The 23185-nt window shown below is 36.4% G+C and overlaps 1 protein-coding gene across 2 annotated transcripts in view; it reads right to left on the bottom strand.

Moving 5' to 3' along the window:
- DNAJC13 (DnaJ heat shock protein family (Hsp40) member C13) overlaps positions 1–23185 on the bottom strand; it is a 121263-nt gene that overhangs the window by 91973 nt on the left and 6105 nt on the right. For both annotated transcript variants that reach the window (XM_025376313.1, XM_025376314.1), the window contains exon 2: positions 12370–12450. In XM_025376313.1, coding sequence (XP_025232098.1) covers positions 12370–12437 — 68 coding nt within the window. In that variant the 5' untranslated portion in view covers positions 12438–12450. The remainder of the gene's footprint in view (positions 1–12369; positions 12451–23185) is intronic.

The raw sequence follows: 23185 nt of genomic DNA on the forward strand, positions 1-23185 counted from the left end.
AATATAGCTTAGTTATATATTCTCACCTTTTTAAATGTTCTAAAATGTTATTTTTATTAAAACCCACCCACTCATTTTACTGTGAACTATTAACATATCTAAGTAGAAAAGTATGACTTACATGCAAGCAACCTTGTGTGTTGCCAGTATAAATTAAGTTGGGAAAGCATCAGCTGAGGATGCTGAAAGATTCTAAATGGGAAACTTATTTTAAAAAAAGACACTGCATACCAATGCTTTCAAAATACCCTTACAACAAAGCCATTCGGAAAGGAAGGAAAAGCTATGGCCTGGGGCAACTGGTCAGTCCATATCCTGGAACACAGCCATATCCTGGAATCTTAATAGTTTCTACTTAAGCAACTACCTATTACATCTCAGTGTTGCAATTTTATAGAAGTAGGAAGCCTATACCACAAACAAGCAGTTTTCACTTCTCACTTCATTTCCTTTCCTTCAAGTAACATATTTGAAGGAGAAAAAACATTTGGGTATCAGTAATCCTTCAGAAGAGAGAGGAAATCATAATCATAAAAGGAAATTGAATTAGAAAAATTTATTTAAAGCAAAATAGTTCTTTGGAAATAAAATATTAAAATGGATAAAACATTAGTATATATAAAACAAAATTTAGGAAAACAATTCACACAACCATACAGACAAAAGTTTTTTTTAAAATGTTGTGTATAACTCTATGCTGACAAATTTGAAAATTAAGAATAAATCAACCTTTATATGGAAGAATTTAAGAAAGCTGCAAAGAATTACATCCACCAAAAGCTCCAGGCTCAAATGATTTCAAGGCAGAAGAAACCTAAGAGGACCAAGTAACTCCCATGCTTCTTAAATTGTTGCCGATAACTGAGTAAAGGCAGCTTCTCAATTCTTTCAATACTACTAAAATCTGAAAAGACAATACAATAAGAAAAAAAACCCACAAATCTATTTTCAAAGTTAATATTAGCAATATCAAGTCGCACTTTAAAATAGTAATACACCGTGACCAATTAGGTAAACACTTCAATATTAGAAAAATCTATTAATATAATTGGTTATTATTTATTGAAATATCTATTTGTATTTTAATATGAGATTTTAAAATTTTTATATGGATATGTGGTAAAGATTTAAAAAATCGATCATTTTTCTCGTCTATTTTTAAAATCAGTGTATTATAAAAATTAGAAAGGAAATGATCAATTTTATTAATCTTCACCACATATCCATATAAAAAAGTACTGCTACATTATAAATGCTTTTTTTCCTAATTCTACATGTCCAAAGTAGAGTGAGAAACTAAAGAATTACAGCACTTCCCTCTAACAAAAAAGCAGTCATTTGCTTCTTTTTAAAGTGGAGTGAGGGTTAGGGGACTGGTGAAGTAAACAAGCTATCTAAAGAGCTTAAAAGTCTCAAAACTTCAAAGCCTTTATCAATTAATAGGAACTAAAACAAATAAGATTTTGCTCAATCTTTGACTTAAAAGCTGCACAATGAAATCAAATGTGTGATAAGAGATGTGAATTCAAACTATTTTTCAGAATCACCTTGAAAGTCAAACATGAAAATGCTTATAATCCTGAAATAAAACAACAGAATTTGTTTATTTTATTCTGGGAGCAAAAAGTGAAAGAATGCCTGAAATGTTCCAAATGTAACTGCTGGTGTCATGTACAGTCTTAGAGGATTGGCTAAGAAAATATCCTTTTCAATCTTACACCAATCTTCTCTACCACACCTAAGCCTCTTCTAGTATCTTTCTCATATAATTCTGTCATCTAGATCATACTGTCAAAATAACTTTGAGATGACAATATTTTAGACCTATATTGTCCAATAAGACACTTTCTGATATGGCAAATTTCCACTGTCCAATAAGGAAGCAGTTCCCAACCTTTTTGGCACCAGGGACCAGCTTTGTGGAAGACAATTTTTCCATGGACAGGGCAGGGAGATGGCTTCAGGATAAAAGTGTCCTACCTCAGATCGTCAGGCATGAGTTAGATTATCATAAGGAGCACACAACCTAGATCCCTCTCATGTGCAGGAGGTGGAGCTCAGGCGGTAATGCTTGCTCGCTTGCCCGCCGCCTACCTCCTGTTGTGGGGCCCAGGTCTTAAGAGGCCAAAAACCTGGGCTTGGGGGCCCCTGCAATAAGGTAGCAATGAGCCAGGTGTACCTATTAAGCACTTGAAGTGTGGCTAAGGCAACTGAATTTTACATTTTATTTAAAGTTAAATACTTTAAATAGCCACATGTAGTTAGTGGCTACCATATTGGAGAGATCACATTCTGGATCCTTCAGCAAAAGGATCCTGGAGTTGTATGCATGCTAGACCCAGCAGAGTACTGTCATAACTAGTAAACTCAGAGCTATCTTTCGGATAAATACTGAGCTCTAAAGCCATCCTAAGAAAGCTATTAAAAAAAAAAAAAATCCTAAGAGAATTCCCTTCCCCTCTGCATTCCCTTCCGTAAGTACTCCCCATGCCACTCCTCTTTTAAGAGTGGCTATTGAACTTCTGCTTAAGGATGGGGCAACTATTTCTATGTCATTTAAGACATCTTTATAAGCAACCTTGAACTTCCAAAGATTACCAAAAAAGCCTCCTTGGATAACAGATACAGAGATGAAAATCTCTAAAATGTCTCACATGTATGGAAAATTAGTCACAACATTTACAGCTAAAAGATTTTTATCAGCAGAGCGTGATGACTCACACCTGTAATCCCAGCACTTTGGGAGGCCGAGGCAGGAGGATCACTTGAGGTCAGGAATTTGAGACCAGCCTGGTCAATATGGGGAAAACCTGTCTCTACTAAAAATACAAAAATTAGCCAGGCGTGATGGTGGGTGCCTGTAATCCCAGCTACTCAGGAGGCTGAGGCAGGAGAATTGCTTGAATGGGGGAGGTGGAGGCTGCAGTGAGCCAAGATCATACCACTGCATTCCAGCCTGGGTGAGACTCCATCTCAAGAAAAATAAAAAATAGAAGATTTTTATCTTTTACTAAGTCAACAGTGTCCCAAGTCAAAGAACAGACAGAGAGTCCATGGATTCAGGGAGGCACAAGTCTTCATCTTTGAGGCTGACTCCTACCATAGTACCCAGCATTGACTACAGTAGATACTCAATAAATGCTTAATAGCTAAATAAAACAATCTATCCAAAAATGTCACTATGACCTATTAGCCTCCTCTTGCCTTTAAAGCAGGATGTCAGACAGCAAGTAATTTTACACCAATTTTTAAATTCATAGATCATCAGAAAAAGGCTAAGTTCATATTTTTATGATGAAAGTATTCATTTTATTGGCTAAGAAAAATATTGTCATTTATAAATGACAATTTAATTTGCTGTTCTGAGTTTGCGATGAATTTATTGGCTAATTCTTAAAAATTATCATACTAAAAATTAGAAAAATACAGCCATATAAAATTTAAAAAGACTGAAGTCAACAGAATATGAGACATTTATGACACATACCAGATAAATAATGTGAAAAAATATTAAAGACCTTCGCCCTCCAAATGAAAAATTAATATTCATTATTGGCTTTACCTACTGCACCTGTTTTCTTTTTATTCAGGGACTAAACTTACATCATTAAATGCCTACAAGAAGTAGGTATTTCTTAAGTTATCACAATTCACAGACTTATTGTTAATACAATAGGTTATTAAACATAATTTATGTTACCATTAGGTGTAATGTTATTTAGAATCAGGAAACAAATGCTGCTTAAAGAAACACAAGTGTTTGAAGCAATTGCTTTATCTATGGGGCATTTTACTCCCCCTGCAATTGGTGATAAAGAATAAGGAAAAAAAATGTGCTAATGATAGTATTGGTGGAGATAAGATCGTCTGAACAGGAAGACCACTGAGGCAAAAGCTGGGGATGTAATCAAGTTTTGGATTCGATAAGGTGATGCTTATATTTTTTTAACAGATTAAACTTATATTAATTTGTATTAAAACACTTCTAAATTGGCCGGGCGTGGTGGCTCAAGCCTGTAATCCCAGCACTTTGGGAGGCTGAGACAGGCGGATCACGAGGTCAGGAGATCCAGACCATCCTGGCTAACACGGTGAAACCCTGTCTCTACTAAAAAAAAAATACAAAAAAAACAAAAACAAAAACAAAAAAACTAGCCGGGCGAGGTGGCGGGCGCCTGTAGTCCCAGCTACTCGGGAGGCTGAGGCAGGAGAATGGCGTAAACCCAGGAGGCGGAGCTTGCAGTGAGCTGAGATCCGGCCACTGCACTCCAGCCTGCGCTACAGAGCGAGACTCCGTCTCAAAAAAACAAACAAACAAAAAAACTAAATTATTTTAATTCCTGAAAATAAAAATGTTACAAGCATTCTTAAATTTTCTAGTACTTATGAATACTGCTTTCCTCTTTTAAATAATTTTTTTGGCCAGGTGCAGTGGCTCACGCCTGTAATCAGCACATTGAGAGGCTGAGGCAGAAGGATGGCTTGAGCCCCGAGACCAGCCTGGGCAAGATGGTAGACTCCATCTTGGGGGGGAAAAAAAAAAAAAAACCTACAATTTTTTTATAACATGATTTTTTTTTAACATATGGTATTTTATAGCATTTTTTTTTTTACATAAGGTATTTTATAACTTTTTTTTTACATGTTTTCTTTAGGCAAAATAAAAAAAAAAAACCAATGTGTTAGGTCAGATACTGTATTAGGTACTATAATGGATTAAATGGGTATCTGACACTGTGCTGGGTTCAATAATATGGCAGTGAATAAGAGTCCTTTAGGCCGGGCACGGTGGCTCAAGCCTGTAATCCCAGCACTTTGGGAGGCCGAGACGGGTGGATCATGAGGTCAGGAGATCGAGACCATCCTGGCTAACACGGTGAAACCCCGTCTCTACTAAAAAATACAAAAAAAACTAGCCGGGTGAGGTGGCGGGCGCCTGTAGTCCCAGCTACTCGGGAGGCTGAGGCAGGAGAATGGCGTGGACCCGGGAGGCGGAGCTTGCAGTGAGCTGAGATCCGGCCACTGCACGCCAGCCTGGGAGACAGAGCGAGACTCCGTCTCAAAAAAAAAAAAAAAAAAAAAGAGTCCTTTAAAGATTTAGTTTCCTTCCAACATTTTATTAGTTATCTAATTCAGACTTCTGAAATAAACTTCAAATTAATAAGAGCTAAGATTCTTGTCGTTGTCTGAAAGTTAATTTCTGACTCGAATATTTAACTAGCTTCTATCAATCAGGTATGTAAAATAGTGCCAACAGAGATACTACAAAAATACTGGTCACCATCATAACATCCATTATACTCTTCTGCACCAAAAATCCATGTAATGCAGTATTATCATAATAGAGAAAACTCAACATTTTTGTAAACTGAGAAAGTTTATGTTTACTATAAAATAGTCGTTCTGAATCAAATTCTTGACATCAGAAAATTTTTGTATACATGTATTACTTTTAAAGTTCAAGATCCTCAATCATCTTCAATGGAGAATCTACGCAAACAGGCTTTAAAGAAGCCAAACAGAGCTATTCAAAGTTAGAAAAGAGCGTTTATGTTACACACTCTAGATCTCATAGCACACAGCATAAACCTTTATAATACTGTAGGCAAGGTTGGCTAGTTATAATTGTTCACTACTGGCTGATGCAAGGGAACTAACATACCTTCCCTGAAAGCAATTCTATTCATGTCCCAGTATTGTAGATATTGACAACTGTTCCCTAGAACTAAGCCAACATCTACTTCCGCACAAATTTCACCTGCTGGCCCAAGTTCTGTCTTTCAGCTGCACACAGAGTATACCTAATTCCTCTGCCAGTCAGACCTTCCATTTGAATTCTTTTTCCTAGGCTGAATATCCTAGTTCCCTTGGCCATTTTAAAACAAGTTTTGGCCACCAATTTCTCGAAGCCTTTAGGATCCTCATGGAACCCAGGATTTTTCCTTTTATCATTAAAAGCTTGAGAATCCAGTAACTTGAACTAAAATTTTAGTCCATCTGATAATGAAATTAAGGATAACTGACTTACAACATTTCTTAGGAGATTAATGGTCAGCACTGGTAAAGGAGGCACTACAGCCTAATGGGTAAGCACACCAACTCAAGCCACACTGCCTGGACTACTCACTAGCTGTGTTTTCTCTGATAACTTCCTTAACCTCTCTAAGCTTTGGTTTCCCTGACTGAAAGACGTGGCTAATACATACAGTCATGCATTGCTTAACTATGGGAATCGATTCTAAGAATGCGTCATTAGGTGACTTCATCATTATGTGACTATCACAGAGTTCTTCTCAAAATTCTGTACTTACTAGTTTTGTACTTACACAAACCTAGATGGTATAGCCTACTACACTCCTAGGCTACATGGTATAGCTTATTGCTCCTAGTGTACAACATGTTCCTGTACTGAATACTGTAAGCAGCTATAACACAATGGTAAATATCTGTGTATCTAAACATATGGGATCATCATATATGCAGTCCATCATTGACTGAAATGTTATGTAGTACATGACTGTATATCTACTTCATAATGTGAAAAAGAAATAATCGATGTAAAGTACCTGGCACTTATGTGCCTGGCTAATGAGTAGAACAGTCAATAAATGTAAGCTATTCCTATTGCTATTATTTCACTAGTTGACTAACAGATAGTGGGGAAACCCAAAACTCCAGTAGAATAACTGAACAAATTATAATTAGTGTATTTATGTTTTAAAGTAGCCATAACTCCTTTTTTTTTTTTTTTTTTTGAGATGGAATCTAGCTCTGTTGCCCAGGATGGAGTGTAGTTGCGTAATCTCAGCTCACTGCAACCTCTGCCTCCTGGGTTCAAGTGATTCTCCCACCTCAGCCTCCTGAGTAGCTGGGACTACACGCGTGTGCCACCATACGAGATAATTTTTGTGTTTTTAGTAGAGATGGGATTTCACAATGTTGGTCAGGCTGATTTTAAACCCTTGGCCTCAAGTGATCCTCCAGCCTTGACCTCCCAAAGTGCTGGGATTACGGTCGTGAGCCACTGCGCCTGGTCCATGACTGCTTTTAGTATTCATATTCAAAACAAAGAACAAAATTAACGGGCAAACTGATCGTTCATCTGGTTGTATTGCCAGGATACTCTGTGGTGAAAACTTCACTTGAAACATCAGTTTCACCGAGGAGGGCTCATTCAGATAAAAAGTTGTACTCCTCAGAAAAGAAAAAGAAGAAATGGATACGACATACTCTGCAAATATCTGTCCTAAAAGCTCAGTAAGACCTTTCAGAAGAAATAAAAGGGCAACCCATTAAATGTGGTATTTTAAGTCCTTAAAATCCATGATGCAATATCCATCTTTTCCAGCTCAGATGGAGCTAGCTTTGAACACAACATTGTGTGTAAAACATAAGATTCCGATAAAGGAGACGTGATCCAATTTGCAATTCTAGGTGAAAGATGTTCAAGTCCCAGGTTGCCTGATAATAGTCACAAAATATTAGACAAAGAAAACACAAAAGAATTAATGATAGCTCATCTGAGGTTTAAAGACTGGCAGGGTCAAGAGCAAGAAAAAAAAAAAAAAACCCTCAGGATTTCTGGAGGTTATGAAGACTGGTGGGGTGTGCAAATGCCAGGCAGCAAAAGAAAAAGGTATCTTTTCTCTTTTAGAACTCCATTCCTACATATAAGAAAGGTATTAGAAATTCACCAGCTTCCCTTTCCCTCAGCACTTCTCTCAATTTCCTGTATCCAGTTATTACAGAGACTATGAATGTAGTGAGCTTCTGTTATTAAATTTCATAGACTTTATCATTACACATCCTAATACATTGAGGTGAAAATCCTGTTTAGATACAAAATGGTACTCTAAATTCAGAGCATTTGCTAAAATTAATGTATGCAATATTAAGGTGATCCACAGGCTAGATTTTACTTATAAATTTTTATCCAGAAAAAATTAAGAACCTGTACCTTGAATATCACTCTGAAGTTTTCCATAGTGAATCTGCACTTCTGCTTTAACTGAAACATCTGAACCCTCCTTCCTCTCTGAAAGGGCTTACTTAGGTCAAAAAAGAAAGTTTTTTCCTTCATGAAAGAAAAGTGCCTTTCCCCCCTGAATCTACTCTCCTTTTCTTGCTCCTCCCAGAATAAACATATAATTATATTATGTCTATACAAGTTGGAAAAATGAAAAGTGTAGAAGAAGCTAATTTGCCAGCTAAGGCATCCACACCGATGATGAACAGACCCTAAATAAAGGCATTCAGCAGCTATCAAGTGAGGTATAATGAAAACTACTACAAAGGTAACAGAAATGGGTCACACAAATATCTTCAAGGGGACTACCTGGAGAGGTTATCTTTACTTTTGTCATATGAAGAGAAGAAAAAATATTTATGTATCTTTACTTCCACAATCAATAACATCTTTCTGAAATGCTGGAGCTAGGTTAGCAACACGGAAACAGGCATGGAGGCTCTAAAAACTCAGGCCTTAAATCCCAAAAATCACATAAAAACTTTGTTGTACGTAGACATGTTTCTAGACACAAGGTTCAATTAACTATTCTGAAACAACAGAAAATTTTTAATGTTGGCCATTTATTTTTTACATTAATACTGCTGAGGAGTACTTTAAACCTAGATTAGAATTGGCCATATAAATAGGTAAGTATAATAAAAAGTCTCAGTGCCATTTAATAATGTATATAACCCAATGAAATGACAACTATTACCATCTGGAAAATGCAAACTCTTTCAGGGAGAAGTTAAGATTCAAGGTGTATACACTGAAATCAACAGAACACTGTTGAAAGACATTTTAAAAGATGTAAATAAATGAAAACACCTACATGTTCATGAATCAGAAGACAATGCTGTTAAGATGGCAACACTCCACTAATGGATCTACAGATTCAATGTAATGGCTACCAAACTGTCAGCTGCCTTTTTTTTTTTTTTTTTTTTTTTTTTGACATAGGGTCTCACTCTATCACCCAGGCTGGAGTACAGTGGCACGATCTCTGTTCACTGCAGTCTCCACCTCCAGGGTTCAAGCAATTCTCCCACCTCAGCTTCCCAAGTAGCTAGGACTAAAGGTGTGCACCGCCATGCCCAGCTAATTTTTGTACTTTTTGGTAGACAGGATTTCATCATGTTGGTCAGGCTGGGCAGCTGTCTTTTTAAAAAAATTAACAACAGACTCTAAAATTCATATGGAAATGCAAGAGACCAGGAATACCCAAAATAATACTGAAAAATAAAAAAAAATTCAGAGACTCATATTTCTAAGTTTCAAAACAGCACAAAGCTATAGTAATCAAGACAATACGGTACTGGCATAAGGTTAGACATATAGAATCAATGGAACAGAATTGAGAGTCCAGGAATTAATTCTTACAGTCAGAGTAAATTGATTTTTGACAAGGGCGTTGAAACAATTCAAGTGGAAAGAACAGTTTTTTCAACAAATGATGCTGGCACAACTGGATATTCACATGCAAAGGAATGAATTTAGAACCCTACTTCACACCAAATACAAAAATTAACGCAATTAAAGCTATACAGCTCTTAGAAGAAAAAAAAGAAGTAAATCTACGTTAGCTTCAATTAGGTATTGGCTTTTTAGATCACCAAAAGTACAAATGGCAAAAGAAACAATTGATAAATTGATTTCATCAAAATTAAAAGCTTTGTGCTCCAAACAACACCATCAAGAAAGTAAAAAAACCTGAAGAATTGGAGAAAATATTTGCAAATCATATACAAGGAACTTTAATTCAGAATATATAAAGAACTCTCACAATTCAGTAATAAGACAACCTAATTTAAAAGTGAATAAATGACTTGGCCAGGTGCAGTGGCTCACACCTGTAATCCCAGCACTTTGGGAGACTGAGGCAGGTGGATTACTTGAGGTCACGAGTTTGAGACTAGCCTGGCCAACATAGTGAAACCCTGTCTCTACTAAAAATACAAAAATTAGCCAGGCGTGGTGGCATGTGCCTCTAATCCCAGCTACTCGGGAGATGGAGGCAGGAGAATTGCTTGGACCCATGAGGTGGAGGTTGCAGTGAGCCGAAATCAGCGCTCTAGCCTAGGCAACAGAGTGAGACTATCTCAAAAAAAAAAAAAAAAAAAAAAAAAGTAAAATTAAAAAATTTTTTTTAAAGTGAATACATGATTTCAATAGATATTTCATCAAAGAAGATACACAAATGAACTACAAATACAAAAAAAGACACCCAGCATCATGAGTCACTAGAGAAATGAAATCAAAACTACAATGAGAAGCTACTTCATACTTGCACTAGGATGGCTAAAATAAAAAAGACAGTAAGTGTTGATAAGGATGTGGAGCATTTGGGACTCACACATTGAAGGTGGAAATGTAAAATGCTGCAGCTACTTTGGAAAACAGTTTGGCTGTTCATCAAAAAGTTAAACAGAGTTACCACATAACCCACCAATTCCACTCTTAGGTATAAACACAGAACAACTGGAAATATGAAAACATTCACAGTGGCATTATTCAGAATAGTAAAAAAGTAAGAACACCACAAATGTCCATCAGTTGATGAATGGATAAACAAAATGTAGTATATCCATACAACAGATTATATGACATTAATGAAATGAAGTACTGACATGCTATAATATAGATGACCTTGAAAACATGCTTAATGGAAGAAGACAGTCAAAAATATAGCATTTTGTATCATTCTATTTATATAAGATGTTCCAAACAGACAAATCCAGAGACAGGAAGTAGATTAACGCCTGCCAAAAGAAGGGGAAAAAGGGAGTTAACTGCTGATTTCTAACGCAGTCTTTAGAGGAAGTTTTTTGCAGGGAAGGCGAGGTGATGAAAGTGTTCTCAAAACAGTGATGATGGTTTACAACTCTATGAATACACTAAAATCCACTGAATTGTATACTTTAAAAGGGTGAATTTTACAGTATAGAAATTATGCCTTAAAGCTGTTATAAAAACAAAACAAAGTTTCAAGGCTAAAAGAATTTGCTAAGAGCACACAAACAGTTGGACTCCGAATTGTTACAAGGAGGAAATAAGAGGATTATTAAGTCTTAGTCACTACTCTAACATTACCAAAAATTCTGATAATCACAGTTACTTACAAGCTCACACAGCAAAAAGCATTGCAGTAAGTCTGTTCTTTAGAATGTATCAGTATGTTATAACCATATTAAAAGCAGAAGTTCCATTTTGATGACCAAAGTAATCTACCACTTAAGGAAAAAACAAGGATCATTTAAAGATACACTTTTCTAAGGTTGATTCAAAGAACTAAAATGACTCATACTACCCCGGATATGCCACTTTTCTCCCTGACTTCACTCACTGAAACTAACTAGGGGGAAAAAAAAATTAGAGACAAGTATTCTACAAGGGTAACAATTATTCTAATTTAGGAGTTCATACAATTGAGCTAATAGACAACAAAATCAAATACTCAAATCTTCCAAAATTATAGGCAGTTTGCTAATGCAAACCAGAAATACTAGAGAGCTTATCCTAAGAAGTTACCACTCTGGTAACTAAAAAATGAAAACTTGAGAGAACACATACTGGCTTTGTGCATGTGTCACATTTTACCTTGTGGCACGATTCAGAATAATGTGGTCAATGATTTGTGAAAGTGTGACACACTCATTTTACTCATTACTGATCAAAAGGACCAGAGACTAAACTTTTGTAATGGTCAACAGATGCCATTCACTGAATATTCAGTATATTTAAGGCATAGTTTTAAAACTTTCATACATGCTATATCACTTCATTTAATCCTTACAAAAATCTGAAGGGTAGGAATTACCATCCATCTTACAGACAGGAAACAGAGGCACTTACATTTTGGTCTGACTAGGAAGCTACTAAAAAATGCCATCGCTCCCTTCCAAAGAAAAAAGATTAAACCCAATTTTTAAATTTCATTAAAGGCCTAAAAAATGGTTAGACTTCACTAGAATGGCCTATTTTCTCTGACAGTCAAACGGATATGAAAATGTTGGTTACAGACAGGTTAGTCTCTGGGTAATAAAAATGTAGGGTTAACACTCGGCTACTACTACATAACCTCGTCATTAATTGATAGCATACAAGAGGGTGGATAACTGGTTTATTTTCCTTTTAACTGTCACTTTTAATTCTTACCAAACTCCTTCCCAAGAAAGATACTGAAAACTGGAAATGTCAAAAGAGAAAAAGAATGTAGCGTTTACACTTAAAATCGCACGTTTTTCAGAAGAGAAGGGCTGTATAGCCTAGAGTTGTGCAGTATTATTCAAGATTATGAAACAGAGTAATGTTTAAAAAGTTTTATAGAAGCACAGAAAAATAAAACCAACAGGAATACTTACTTCCCCCTCCATGAATGTTTTGTTGTGTAGAAACATGCCAGATCCTTATTTTCCCTAATTATGTTCATTTTGTGCTCAAACCTGGAAGATAAAAATATGAGGGCACTTAATACATGTTATATATCTTTAACCTTCCCAAGATTCCCATAAGAAAGGTAATATGATCTGTTACTTTCACAGCCTGCCATATATCCTTTACAAGACCATCAGGTTTTGTTTATTTTTGAGACAGTCTCGCTCTGTTGCCCAGGCTGGAGTGCAGTGGCGCGATCTTGGCTCACTGCAAGCTCCGCCTCCCGGGTTCACGCCATTCTCCCACCTCAGCCTCCCCAGTAGCTGGGACTACAGGCGCCCGCCACGACGCCCCACTAATTTTTTTATTTTGAATGCAGTCTCACACTGTCGCACAGGCTGGAGTGCAGTGGCACAATCTCGGCTCACTGCAAGCTCCGCGTCCCGGGTTCACGCCATTCTCCCGCCTGGGCCTCCCGAGTAGCTGGGACTACTGGCGCCCACCACCACCACCACGCCCAGCTAATTTTTTGTTTTTTTAGTAGGGACGGGGTTTCACCGTAGCCAGGATGGTCTTGATCTCCTGACCTCGTGAACCACCCACCTCGGCCTCCCAAAGTGCTGGGATTACAGGCGTGAGCCACCGCGTCCAGCCAAGACCGTAAGGTTTTTAAAGATAAGGACTGGTGTATGCAACTCTTTATCATAACCTTTAGCACCACATTGTGATTGTCCAACTCTCTCCCACACTGGACTGCGTTTCTTGAGGACCAGAAACGACCCCTACCAACATCCCCAGTGTATAGAATTTTTAAAATGTCAAACAAATAAAGCTTTAAATCTGACATTGCCAAATAATGCCACGGCACACAATGGACACCTAAACACATTTTCCAAGTGTCAAACCAATTCTAAAAGGTTTTTGGTGAGCTACTAAGTGCTGATCATTTTGCTGACACTACCACTTCAAAGGGTACCTGCTATAAATAAGGCAATTTAAAAATAATTTTCTCGCGGGCACAGTGGCTCATGCCTGTAATCCCAGCCATTCTGAGGCTGAGGTGGGAGGATCGCTTGAGACCAGGAGTTTGACACCAGCCTAGACAACATAGTGAGGCCTTATCTCTCAAAAAATAACAGTTCAGGGCATAGTAGCATGTGCCTACATTCCTAGCTACTTTTCAGAAGAGAAGGGCTGAATAGCACGATTGAATAGTGTGGTATTATCTGAGGCCGAGGTAGGAGGATCACTTAAACCCAGGAGTGTGAGGCTACACTGAGCTATGATTTTGCCACTGTACTCCAGCCTGAGTGACAGAGTGAGATTCTGTCTCTAAAAATAAAACAATTTTCTCATTATAAAAGTAATACATGTCCATAGTAAGAAATCTAAATGTTCAGAAAGCAAATCATTTGTTCTTACATCTGAAGATATTTTAGCCTTCCTTTTTATATTTAGAAAAATCCTTTTTTTAAACAAGATTGCCATTTGTACTGCTTAACTTGTTTTCAAAGAATGTTAACCTTTCCCCATATAATTATTCTATAAGAAAATGATTTTTAAGGCTATATGGTATTCCATTTTATGAATACTCCAGAACAGTGCTACTCAAAGCATAGCTGCGAATGGTTTGTTTCCAAGCCACATCAAGTACAGAAATTGAGAATAAGTGTTTAGAAACTTATACGGCGGTTTGATTAACGGACTCCTCTGGTTGAACAGGATATAGAACAGATCAAGACTGTTCAATCTGCGTGATGACTCACCAGTGGAATCAGCCTCCTAACAGTCACATGCAAAGAGACCACATTATGTACAATATTCATTGACTATAACCCAGCACATAAAATCCAGAATCCATTTATTTCACTTAAAAAAAGTACACTTAGCTAATTTTACAGGATAAATTGTTAGAACTGGCTGCTAAAGACTGATAGATTTTGAAAATACTATATCACTTACTTCATTGTGAATAAAAGTTAAATATGGTTATTTCTTTTCTGACTTAGCTATCTCTCCCTTGCCTTGCTAGTTCAAAACGCACTCTAAAAATATTGTAGAGACCGGGAGTGGTGGCTCACGCCTGTAATTCCAGCATTTTGGGAGGCCGAGGTGGATCACCTGAGGTTAGGAGTTCGAGACCAACCTGGCCAACATGGTGAAACCCCATCTCTATGAAAAATACAGAAAAACAGCCAGGCGTGGTGACAGATGGCTGTAATCCCAGCTACCCGGGAGGCTGAGGCAGGAGAACCATGGAACCCGGGAGGTGGAGATTGCAGTGAGCCGAGATTGCACCACTGCACTCCAGAGTGGATGACAAAGCAAGACTCTGTCTCTAAACAAACAAACAAACAAAAATTGTAGAAAATACACGAAAGTGCTAATAATACAAACTGAATAGTTGGAATTGTTTATTTAAGCTTGCTTTATACCTTTTTATACTGTGAATACTAAGTCAGCAAGTATTTTTTATATGATTAGAAAAAACTTTTAAGGCAAAAACATTTTTATAACGGCTTCAGACATAATTCACATACCATAAATTCACTTTTATTAAAAGTGTACAATTTGGTGATTTTTAGTACATGTAGAGTTCTGCAACTATCAGCACTATTTTCTGGAACACTTTCATCACCCGAATAAGAAACTGTTAGCAGTCACTCCCCATTATACCTCAACCTCAGCACCTAGCAGCCACTAATCTCCTTTGTCACTGTGGGTTTACCTATGCTAGTCCATACTGCCAAATAATATTCTGGTGTATGGATACACCTATTTTATGCATTCATCAATTGACTGACACAGGTGTTGTTTCTACCTTTTGGCTATTATGAATAATACAACTATGAACAAGCATATACAAGTTTTTGTGTAAACATACATATTCATTTCTCTTAGGTATATACCTGAGTGGTAAAAACATTTTTTTAAAGATACCCTTATTTTGAAATTGCTTTCTTCATTCGTCCTACTTGTTTTTGTATTACCAATTAGCGAGAGCCTTTGTACTCTACATAGAACACTCATCCCCTGGATATTTACATGGCTTATACCTCTTTCTCCTTCAAATCTATGTTCAAATGTCACCTTTCCAATGACGCTGACGCTAACCATCTTGTTTTAAATTGTAACCACCCTCCTCCTCACTCTACACTTCTATTCCCTCTTACTCCTGTTTTTCCCCCATAGCACTTTTCACATTCGAATGTGCAATTTATTATTCACCTAATTCTACTGGAATATCCAGAGAGAGATAGTTTTGTCTGTTCAGCTCATTATTGTTTCTACAGAGGCCACAAGAGTGCCTGATACAAAACAGGTGCTCAAAAATCAGTATTTGAGTGAGGAATAAAATTGAGCAAATACATGGGCAATTCTGGTATCTACCTCAAATTTGATGCTGTAACAGGGACTCCCAAATAGGGTTTTGTCAAATCTTCTGGAAAGGCATCAGCAATTCATGCTTTGAAAAATAACAAAAGGAAACACAGGTAACACCAAGTTTAAAGAAGCTTTTATTGTTACCACAAAGAAGAAATTTCTTACAGTCAACTAACATCTTCCTACTAGTGAGTACAGGGACAGCTGAATATAGTCCTGACAGCTGGTGTGGTGTTTTGTCTGTCTGTTTCTGGATTTCATACCTGGGATGACAAAGGCATCCAACTAAGATTCATTAAACCCAGTAAGCATTATCCCTGCCTTCTGAATCTTTTGCAGTAAATGATATTGCTGAAAAGAAACTTGGGCGGTATTTCTGAAGACTCACCAAAAAGGGGAGATAGACAGACAGATAGATAGATAGATAGACAGGTATACAGATATTTTTCCCCTATATATTATAACTGAAGAGTGGAACAATGGAAGACAAAGGCAGATAGAAAAGGTAAAAGGCTGACACTGAAGAATGGTGTTTGTATTCCTAGTCTGTAACTTAAGATATTGGAATAACTGACTCTGTACCAAGGGCCTATCTCAGGAAAACTGAGAAACAAGAAAATGTGTTGAGTGGAGACTGGTTGATAAAATTTAGGATCTAAAAGTTAAAATGAAAGGCAGAGAAAAATAAAGATTTTTAAATGACAACCATAAAAAACACAGGTCATGACCCAGAAGGAATAAAGATCCCTAATAAACCCATAGGGGGGAAAAAGAACAAAATCATCTCACAATAACAAAAGAAATGTAAGAACTTTTAAATAAAAAATTTTAAATAATTTTTTTAAAAAACACCTAAAGAATGACCTCATAGGTATCACTGATTTGGAGGTATGTAACTCCAACAGACCTTTTGGGAGATGAATTAAGCAACTTTACATCAAGAAGGCTTCTGAAGGTCTATAAACCAGGAGGTGATGAAAGCACCAGACTCCAGAGAGTCCTTAGATTGGGATAGATAAAAGGAGCATGAGAAGATATAACACATTAAGATAAATGTAAACTACCAACGACCTGGACTATTAGAATAAATATTGTATTCCTGATGCAGATTAGAATGCTGACAGAAAACTAGTGTAGGAGGAAAGAAGTAGTACTTCAATTCTCTGGAAGTTCCTATCATCAGTACAAGTTCCTGTGTCCAATATTTGCACACCTAATTTTCTGTCTCTAATATTTAAGAAAGCAACGTGATGTTTTACTCTGCATCCCATAAAAGGCTAGTAAAATGGGCTCTTTATGGAAGAAAATTGCTCCTCTATTTGAAAAGCTTGCCTTCAACTACATTATATTTAAGTAGGGGTATATCTGAGAGGTAAGGGAGGGAAGAGATACCCCACTAAGTAGCCAAGTCAACCCCAGAAATAGTGGAATAATTCAATGCTATATTACCGTCTGCCTAACCTCAAAATGGAGATCAGGATAATGCTTTTCCATTTTAAAACTCCATTAAAGACTGCCTTTAATAAAGCTGGGGAGGCAAGGTGACTCTTATCTGAAAATTTATGACATGTCCTGAAATTAGTAAACAACTTGTGTTGAATACTCATCACGTTAGTCATCAGGCTATGCATTTACCATGCATTTATTTCCTTTTGTCCCCGTAACAACACTGCAGTACAGGTATGACTCTCATTTTATTGACAAGAAAACTGATACATAAATTATATCACTTTTCTAATGTAACACAGCTAGTAAGCAATTGGGCCAGACTTTGGACCAACCTGCTTAGTTTCCCTACCCTAGGTTCTTAATCTAAACTTTAATACCTTCCCTCAATTTAAAAAAAAAAAAAATTCACCCTGACCATTTAATTACAGATGTATCATTTGACAGCAAACTCCTGGAATAATTCAGAACTAGTTTCAGTTATTATCTTCATCTGGACAGATGACTGGACACTCGTTAGAAATAACTTTGAAATCTACAATTTTAAGCAGTAAAACAAATTATCATATTCAACATAGGACAAAAGAAACAAAAAAGTCTCCAAAGCTGAAATATTCTATCATCTATAAATAAACTTTCAAAGTATTTCCATCTTTGTATAAGCTTAAAAAACATTTTTTGGCTGGGTGTGGTAGCTCACGCCTGTAATTCTGACACTTTGGGAGGCCGAGGTGGGCAGATTACAAGGTCAGGAGTTCGAGACCAGCCTGGCTAACATGGTGAAACCCACCTCTACTAAAAATACAAAAATTAGCCAGGCATGGTGGAGAACGCCTGTAATCCCAGCTACTTGGGAGGCTGAGGCAGAATTGTTTGAATCCAGGAGGCAGAGGTTGCAGTGAGCTGAGATGGCGCCATTGCATTCCAGCTGGGCTGACAAAGCAGGACTTCGTCTGGGGGGGTGGGGACATTTTTTAACAAAGTGTTCAAAACAAACATACAATGACAAAAATTTGCTACCAATATATGATCTCAGGATACTCTTTAAAGAGAGTTCAATTATTCTAATCAGCATCGAGCTTTTAAAATAACCAGATTGGCCAGGCACTGGTGGCTCATGCCTGTAATCCTGCACTTTGGGAGGCCACGGTGGGAGGATCACTTGAGTCCAGGAGTTTGAGACCAGCCTGGGCAACATGGCAAGACCCCCATCCCTATTTAAATATACATTTTATATGAACAAAAAGATAACCAGATAAATGAGATCTGAGGCTGAGATCTATCTTCCAGCAGTGTAATATTAGCCCATCCACATTTTCAGGTAAATCTATTTTACATTCTCAGTAAAATCTTAACTACTCTTTGATAAAGTCATTTCATCCAATGAATGGCAAGTGGTCTGGAAATTGCATTAACCCCTTTAGACCATGAAGATACTTTTAGACACACAGAAAACTCACTAATGAGGGTAACGGCAATGCATAAAGATCAGAAATACGTACCAACTATGTATCATTCAAAGTGAGAGGTAGAATAATTTCAAGATAATGACTGGCAAATGAGTGAAGACAGTCTAGAGGTCCTCCAAGTACAGCAGTCAAGTATCACTCAATCTGGGAAGACCCTGGAATACCTCCCTAGGGCACTGATTACAGAGCTGCCATTCTACATGCTATACTTTAACGAGGGACTGGCACAACAAGCTACATGAACATTCCATTAGAGTGATTTTAATAATCTATTACCAAGGTAAGGCTGGAGAACTTTTATAATTGCCATTTACTAGCTGTATAACTTTGAACAAAAGTCTCTGAACTTATCTGATTTATAGTACATCTATAAAATAGGAATAATAACTGTCCCGAAGGGCTATGATGAGGACTAAATGAGATAACCCAAAAAAAGAAGTTATTTTGAGTATTTCTATTATATCTTATTTTCAAGAACTTACCAGCTCTTGTACCTAATACGGCATTTTGGGGGGAAATTCTATTAAATAACTCGATTTTCTCTCAATCTTTTAATTTCCATCCTTCTAGTATGCAATATATATCACCTAGAATTTCCACCTTCAAAAGTACAGTGTTCTATTGATTTAATCAGCATTCAGTTTTACTTAACCATTCGAAATTAACAATATATATTTCTTAATGATGTACATGAGGGTGGCATTTATTATTGTTACTGTCATTATTATTTATTGCTACAAGTTATGTTTCCCATAAAATGTTTTTAAAAAGAAAAAAATATTGCTGGGTGCAGTGGCTCACGCCTGTAGTCCCAGCACTTTGGCAGGCCAATGCAGGCAGAACGCTTGAGTCTCGGAGTTCAAGACCAGTCTAGGCAACGTGGCAAAACCCTGTCTCCACTAAAAATACAAAAAATTAGCTGGGTGCCATGGCACACGCCTGTAGTCCCAGCTACTTGGGGGGCTGCACTTCAAACTGGGTAACAGGGTGAGACCTTGTCTCAAAAAAAAAAACATATATATATATATACACACACACACACAAACACACACACACACACACGTATATATGTATAAAGACCAAGATAATCAGGATAGATGAAATTTTTAAAAATCATCTTGTCAACTATAACCCAACACTTAAGCTTCTCTTTATTTCAACTTTACTCCTACAAAATACTATTACAAGTCAATCTTATTTACTACATTTTTAATATTCCCCACTTAGGTATTTGAAATTTCAATTGTTAGAATTGTTTCCTTACATGTATCCAACCTAGTATTTTTAAATTTATGTTTGATGGCTATATTTTAACTATGGCTTGAGAAACTTTCAAGAAAAAAGAAGTCATAAATTTAATCTCCAGTCAATATTTCCTCTGTACATTTAATAAGCTCTAAAAGTGATTCAAAAAAATCATCACTTATAGGCAAAAACTTTTAAGCAACCATTAATTTCCAATATTTATGATGAAAAAAATCTGTAGAATTTCTAGTATCAGAAGCTGAAGTATCAAGCAAGTAATATCAGTTAAGTCATGTATAAGCACATGCTATAAACAACCATAAACTGTCCAACTAAAAAATGTAAACAGTTAAATAGGATCTTGAATGTGATTTTGGTAGCAGCTGTATCATTAGCATTTGCCATTCTGCCAGTTGTTTAGAGACTATTTGAAATAGCAAGAATTTATCTGCTCAAACTAACGTCACTTAAATTTCATCTCCTTCATTCCTGCAATTGTGTTCCATGTTTCAAGTTCTCAAAGACCCATAATTCTTTCTGATGAGGAAAAATCAAATTTACATGCCTTTTGTAATTAAATTACATTGAAAGCATCTCCAATTTTTGCAAGTCAGCTTCACTTGTTTTCATGCTCTATCCTAATATTATACCACCAAAGAAACGTCTGTTTGTTTTTTTTACAGAACTGTCCTATGGGTTAAAAAGTCAAATTCAGGGCAACACAGGCACTTTGGCTAGACTTACCTCTCTCAATGAGTACTACTGTGTCATGCTTTCGAACAACACAATATTCTTGCATCCTCTAATGTATTACTGGCAGTAATACTGGCAAACCATTTAAGATCATTTATGGTTAAAATGAGAATGATCTTTTAGAAGATACATAATTTTGACAGAAAACCACAGGGTTTGGGAGTCCAGTGAGCAGAAGCCTACATCAAATTGACACTAAGAACAAAAGCAGGATGAAGGGACTCAACACTACAGACGCTCAAGCAGATTATGGTCAAGCTACAAGCAAAAGAATTTACACACAGCAAAATTAAGTATATACACATGGCTTGTGTTAAGCAAAAACGCAAACGGAACACTCATTTAACTAGGGATGAATGAATACACTTAGAAAAAATACACTAGTGAAAGAAGGAATTGGCATTAATCAAGGCTAGTCACCTGTTTAAAGCATGTATTTAGCATGATCAACTGGAAGTAATTTTTACACAAATATGACAACTTGCAGAGAACAGGTAAGCTATCAGTTTTCCCATTTTGAGTCTGAAAATGCAAGAACAGAACTTACTTTCATCATTAGCTCTGCCCTCAAGTAATTAATTAAAAATGTGAATTGTCTTGAAGTGCATAAAAAATAAGACGGATTGAGGGAAAGATGGACAGATCTATGATAAAGCAAGTACAGTAAAATGTTAACGTAAAAACCTTGGAGGTAGGCATGTGGGTATCTAATGTAAAGTTCTTTCAACCCGGCTGTAGGTGAAAATGTTTACAATATGTTGTGTGAAAACTGTGGAGTTTGCCTTTTGTGATCAAACTCTCCTACAATAGAAACAATGCTACATTCCAAAACCACACTTAAAATGTAGTAGACATTCACATCATAGGAACTAATTTATGAACGTAATGCTTCCTACAGCTGTATCTTACCAAAAAGGGAGGGGTAGTAAGGAGAACCATGGAAAGACTAACCCTTTGAAAAAATAACCAATGAGTGTAATAACTAATCAGAGAGTACTTTATATTGGCTTCTTGAGGATCTAGTTTTGTTTGTAACTGGATTCAAAATCTGAGTAAATCATAGCACTAGATTAGTTTGGTTTCAAACAAATGGCAAAAAATATAAATGGCTAACAGAATGTTAATTTTTACCTACATTAAATAGCTACCACTAAACTGTTTAGATAGAACGTGCTGTATATGGGGGACACTGCCATACGAACTTTAACCCTTTTTAAATTTTAGCTTCATTTTAACATGTGACTCAAGTACAGGTAAAAGCATTTTCTTCTAAATGAACAACAAATCAATATGCGTAATATGTATGATACCAACAGGAATCTTAAACCATAAATCTATCACAAATTAAGATTTTTAGCAGCTACCATCTTAGCCTTCCTTAACTTACTGAAGAACCCGATACCTCCAAAGATAGATGTTGTTAAAGAATAAGAAAACCAGTGGTGATATCAAATTTCATCTGATAATCGTATCTTCAAATAATTGCCCAGATATTTTAAAGTGAAGTGTTTGCACTGTCTGCCACATCAAAATCAACTTCTAACTAGTTTCACTACCATTAGATAGCTGAAATAATCTGAGATCTCCCCCATTCTTTTTAGAAACTTGGTTCCTTTCAATTACAAACTGGGTATATATTCATGAAATACAAGACAAGAAAAATTCAAAAGCAACCCTTAAATCTGAAGAAACACTTAATGGGAGGAGGGAACAAGCATACATACCATAGCAGTTAATTCTGTTACCCTCTTCTACTCAACAACATAAATTAAGTATTGAAAAAGAGACTTATCTCTTCTATTTCTATCCCACATATGCTCATTTCACCTGAGAGGAATAATTTGTATTTCTGACAAAACAGAACTTTATCTGTTGTTTAAAAAAAAGTCAAATGTTCTGTGAAAGATGTATTACTATGACCCTTCCCTTTCCAAAGCTTAAAAATGCCTTACAATACTCACCTGAAAGCTTTTTTCCAGAAACATGTTCACTTAAGCAATGCTTTGAAATCATTGCTATTGATCATTTACCTATTTTTAGTTTATACACATTATTGTAACTTTCTAGACTTAATTTCTATTTCGTTTTATCTTTGAAGCATAACCTGGCTTATGCAAGAACAAAGTATACTATTTCTATAAGCTCTTCAGCTTATCAACAGGCATTTAATAATCATGCTCTACTACGGTAAACAGGCCCTAAAATGGGCAAAATAAATTTTCAGCGGTCATATTTTCACCTGTTGCTGTTTTTCCTATCATTACATTAAATGCATAATGCGGGACTGAATTTCCTAAGCTTTTAACAAATACAACTTGAAGACAGTTTTACAGAAAGCATCCTGAAAACCCAAACACTGTTCTCTTTATACTATTAAAAGACCAAAGTTTAATTTGCAACATTTTCCCCTTCACTCAATACAAAATAGCAATAACATACATTTCTAGCTCAGTTCTGAAATATCCCTATTACTCCTACCTCTTCTGTAGTGCTTTACAGTTTACAG

The sequence above is a fragment of the Theropithecus gelada genome, chromosome 2, assembly GCF_003255815.1.
Source record: "Theropithecus gelada isolate Dixy chromosome 2, Tgel_1.0, whole genome shotgun sequence".
Taxonomy (NCBI): Eukaryota; Metazoa; Chordata; class Mammalia; order Primates; family Cercopithecidae; genus Theropithecus; species Theropithecus gelada.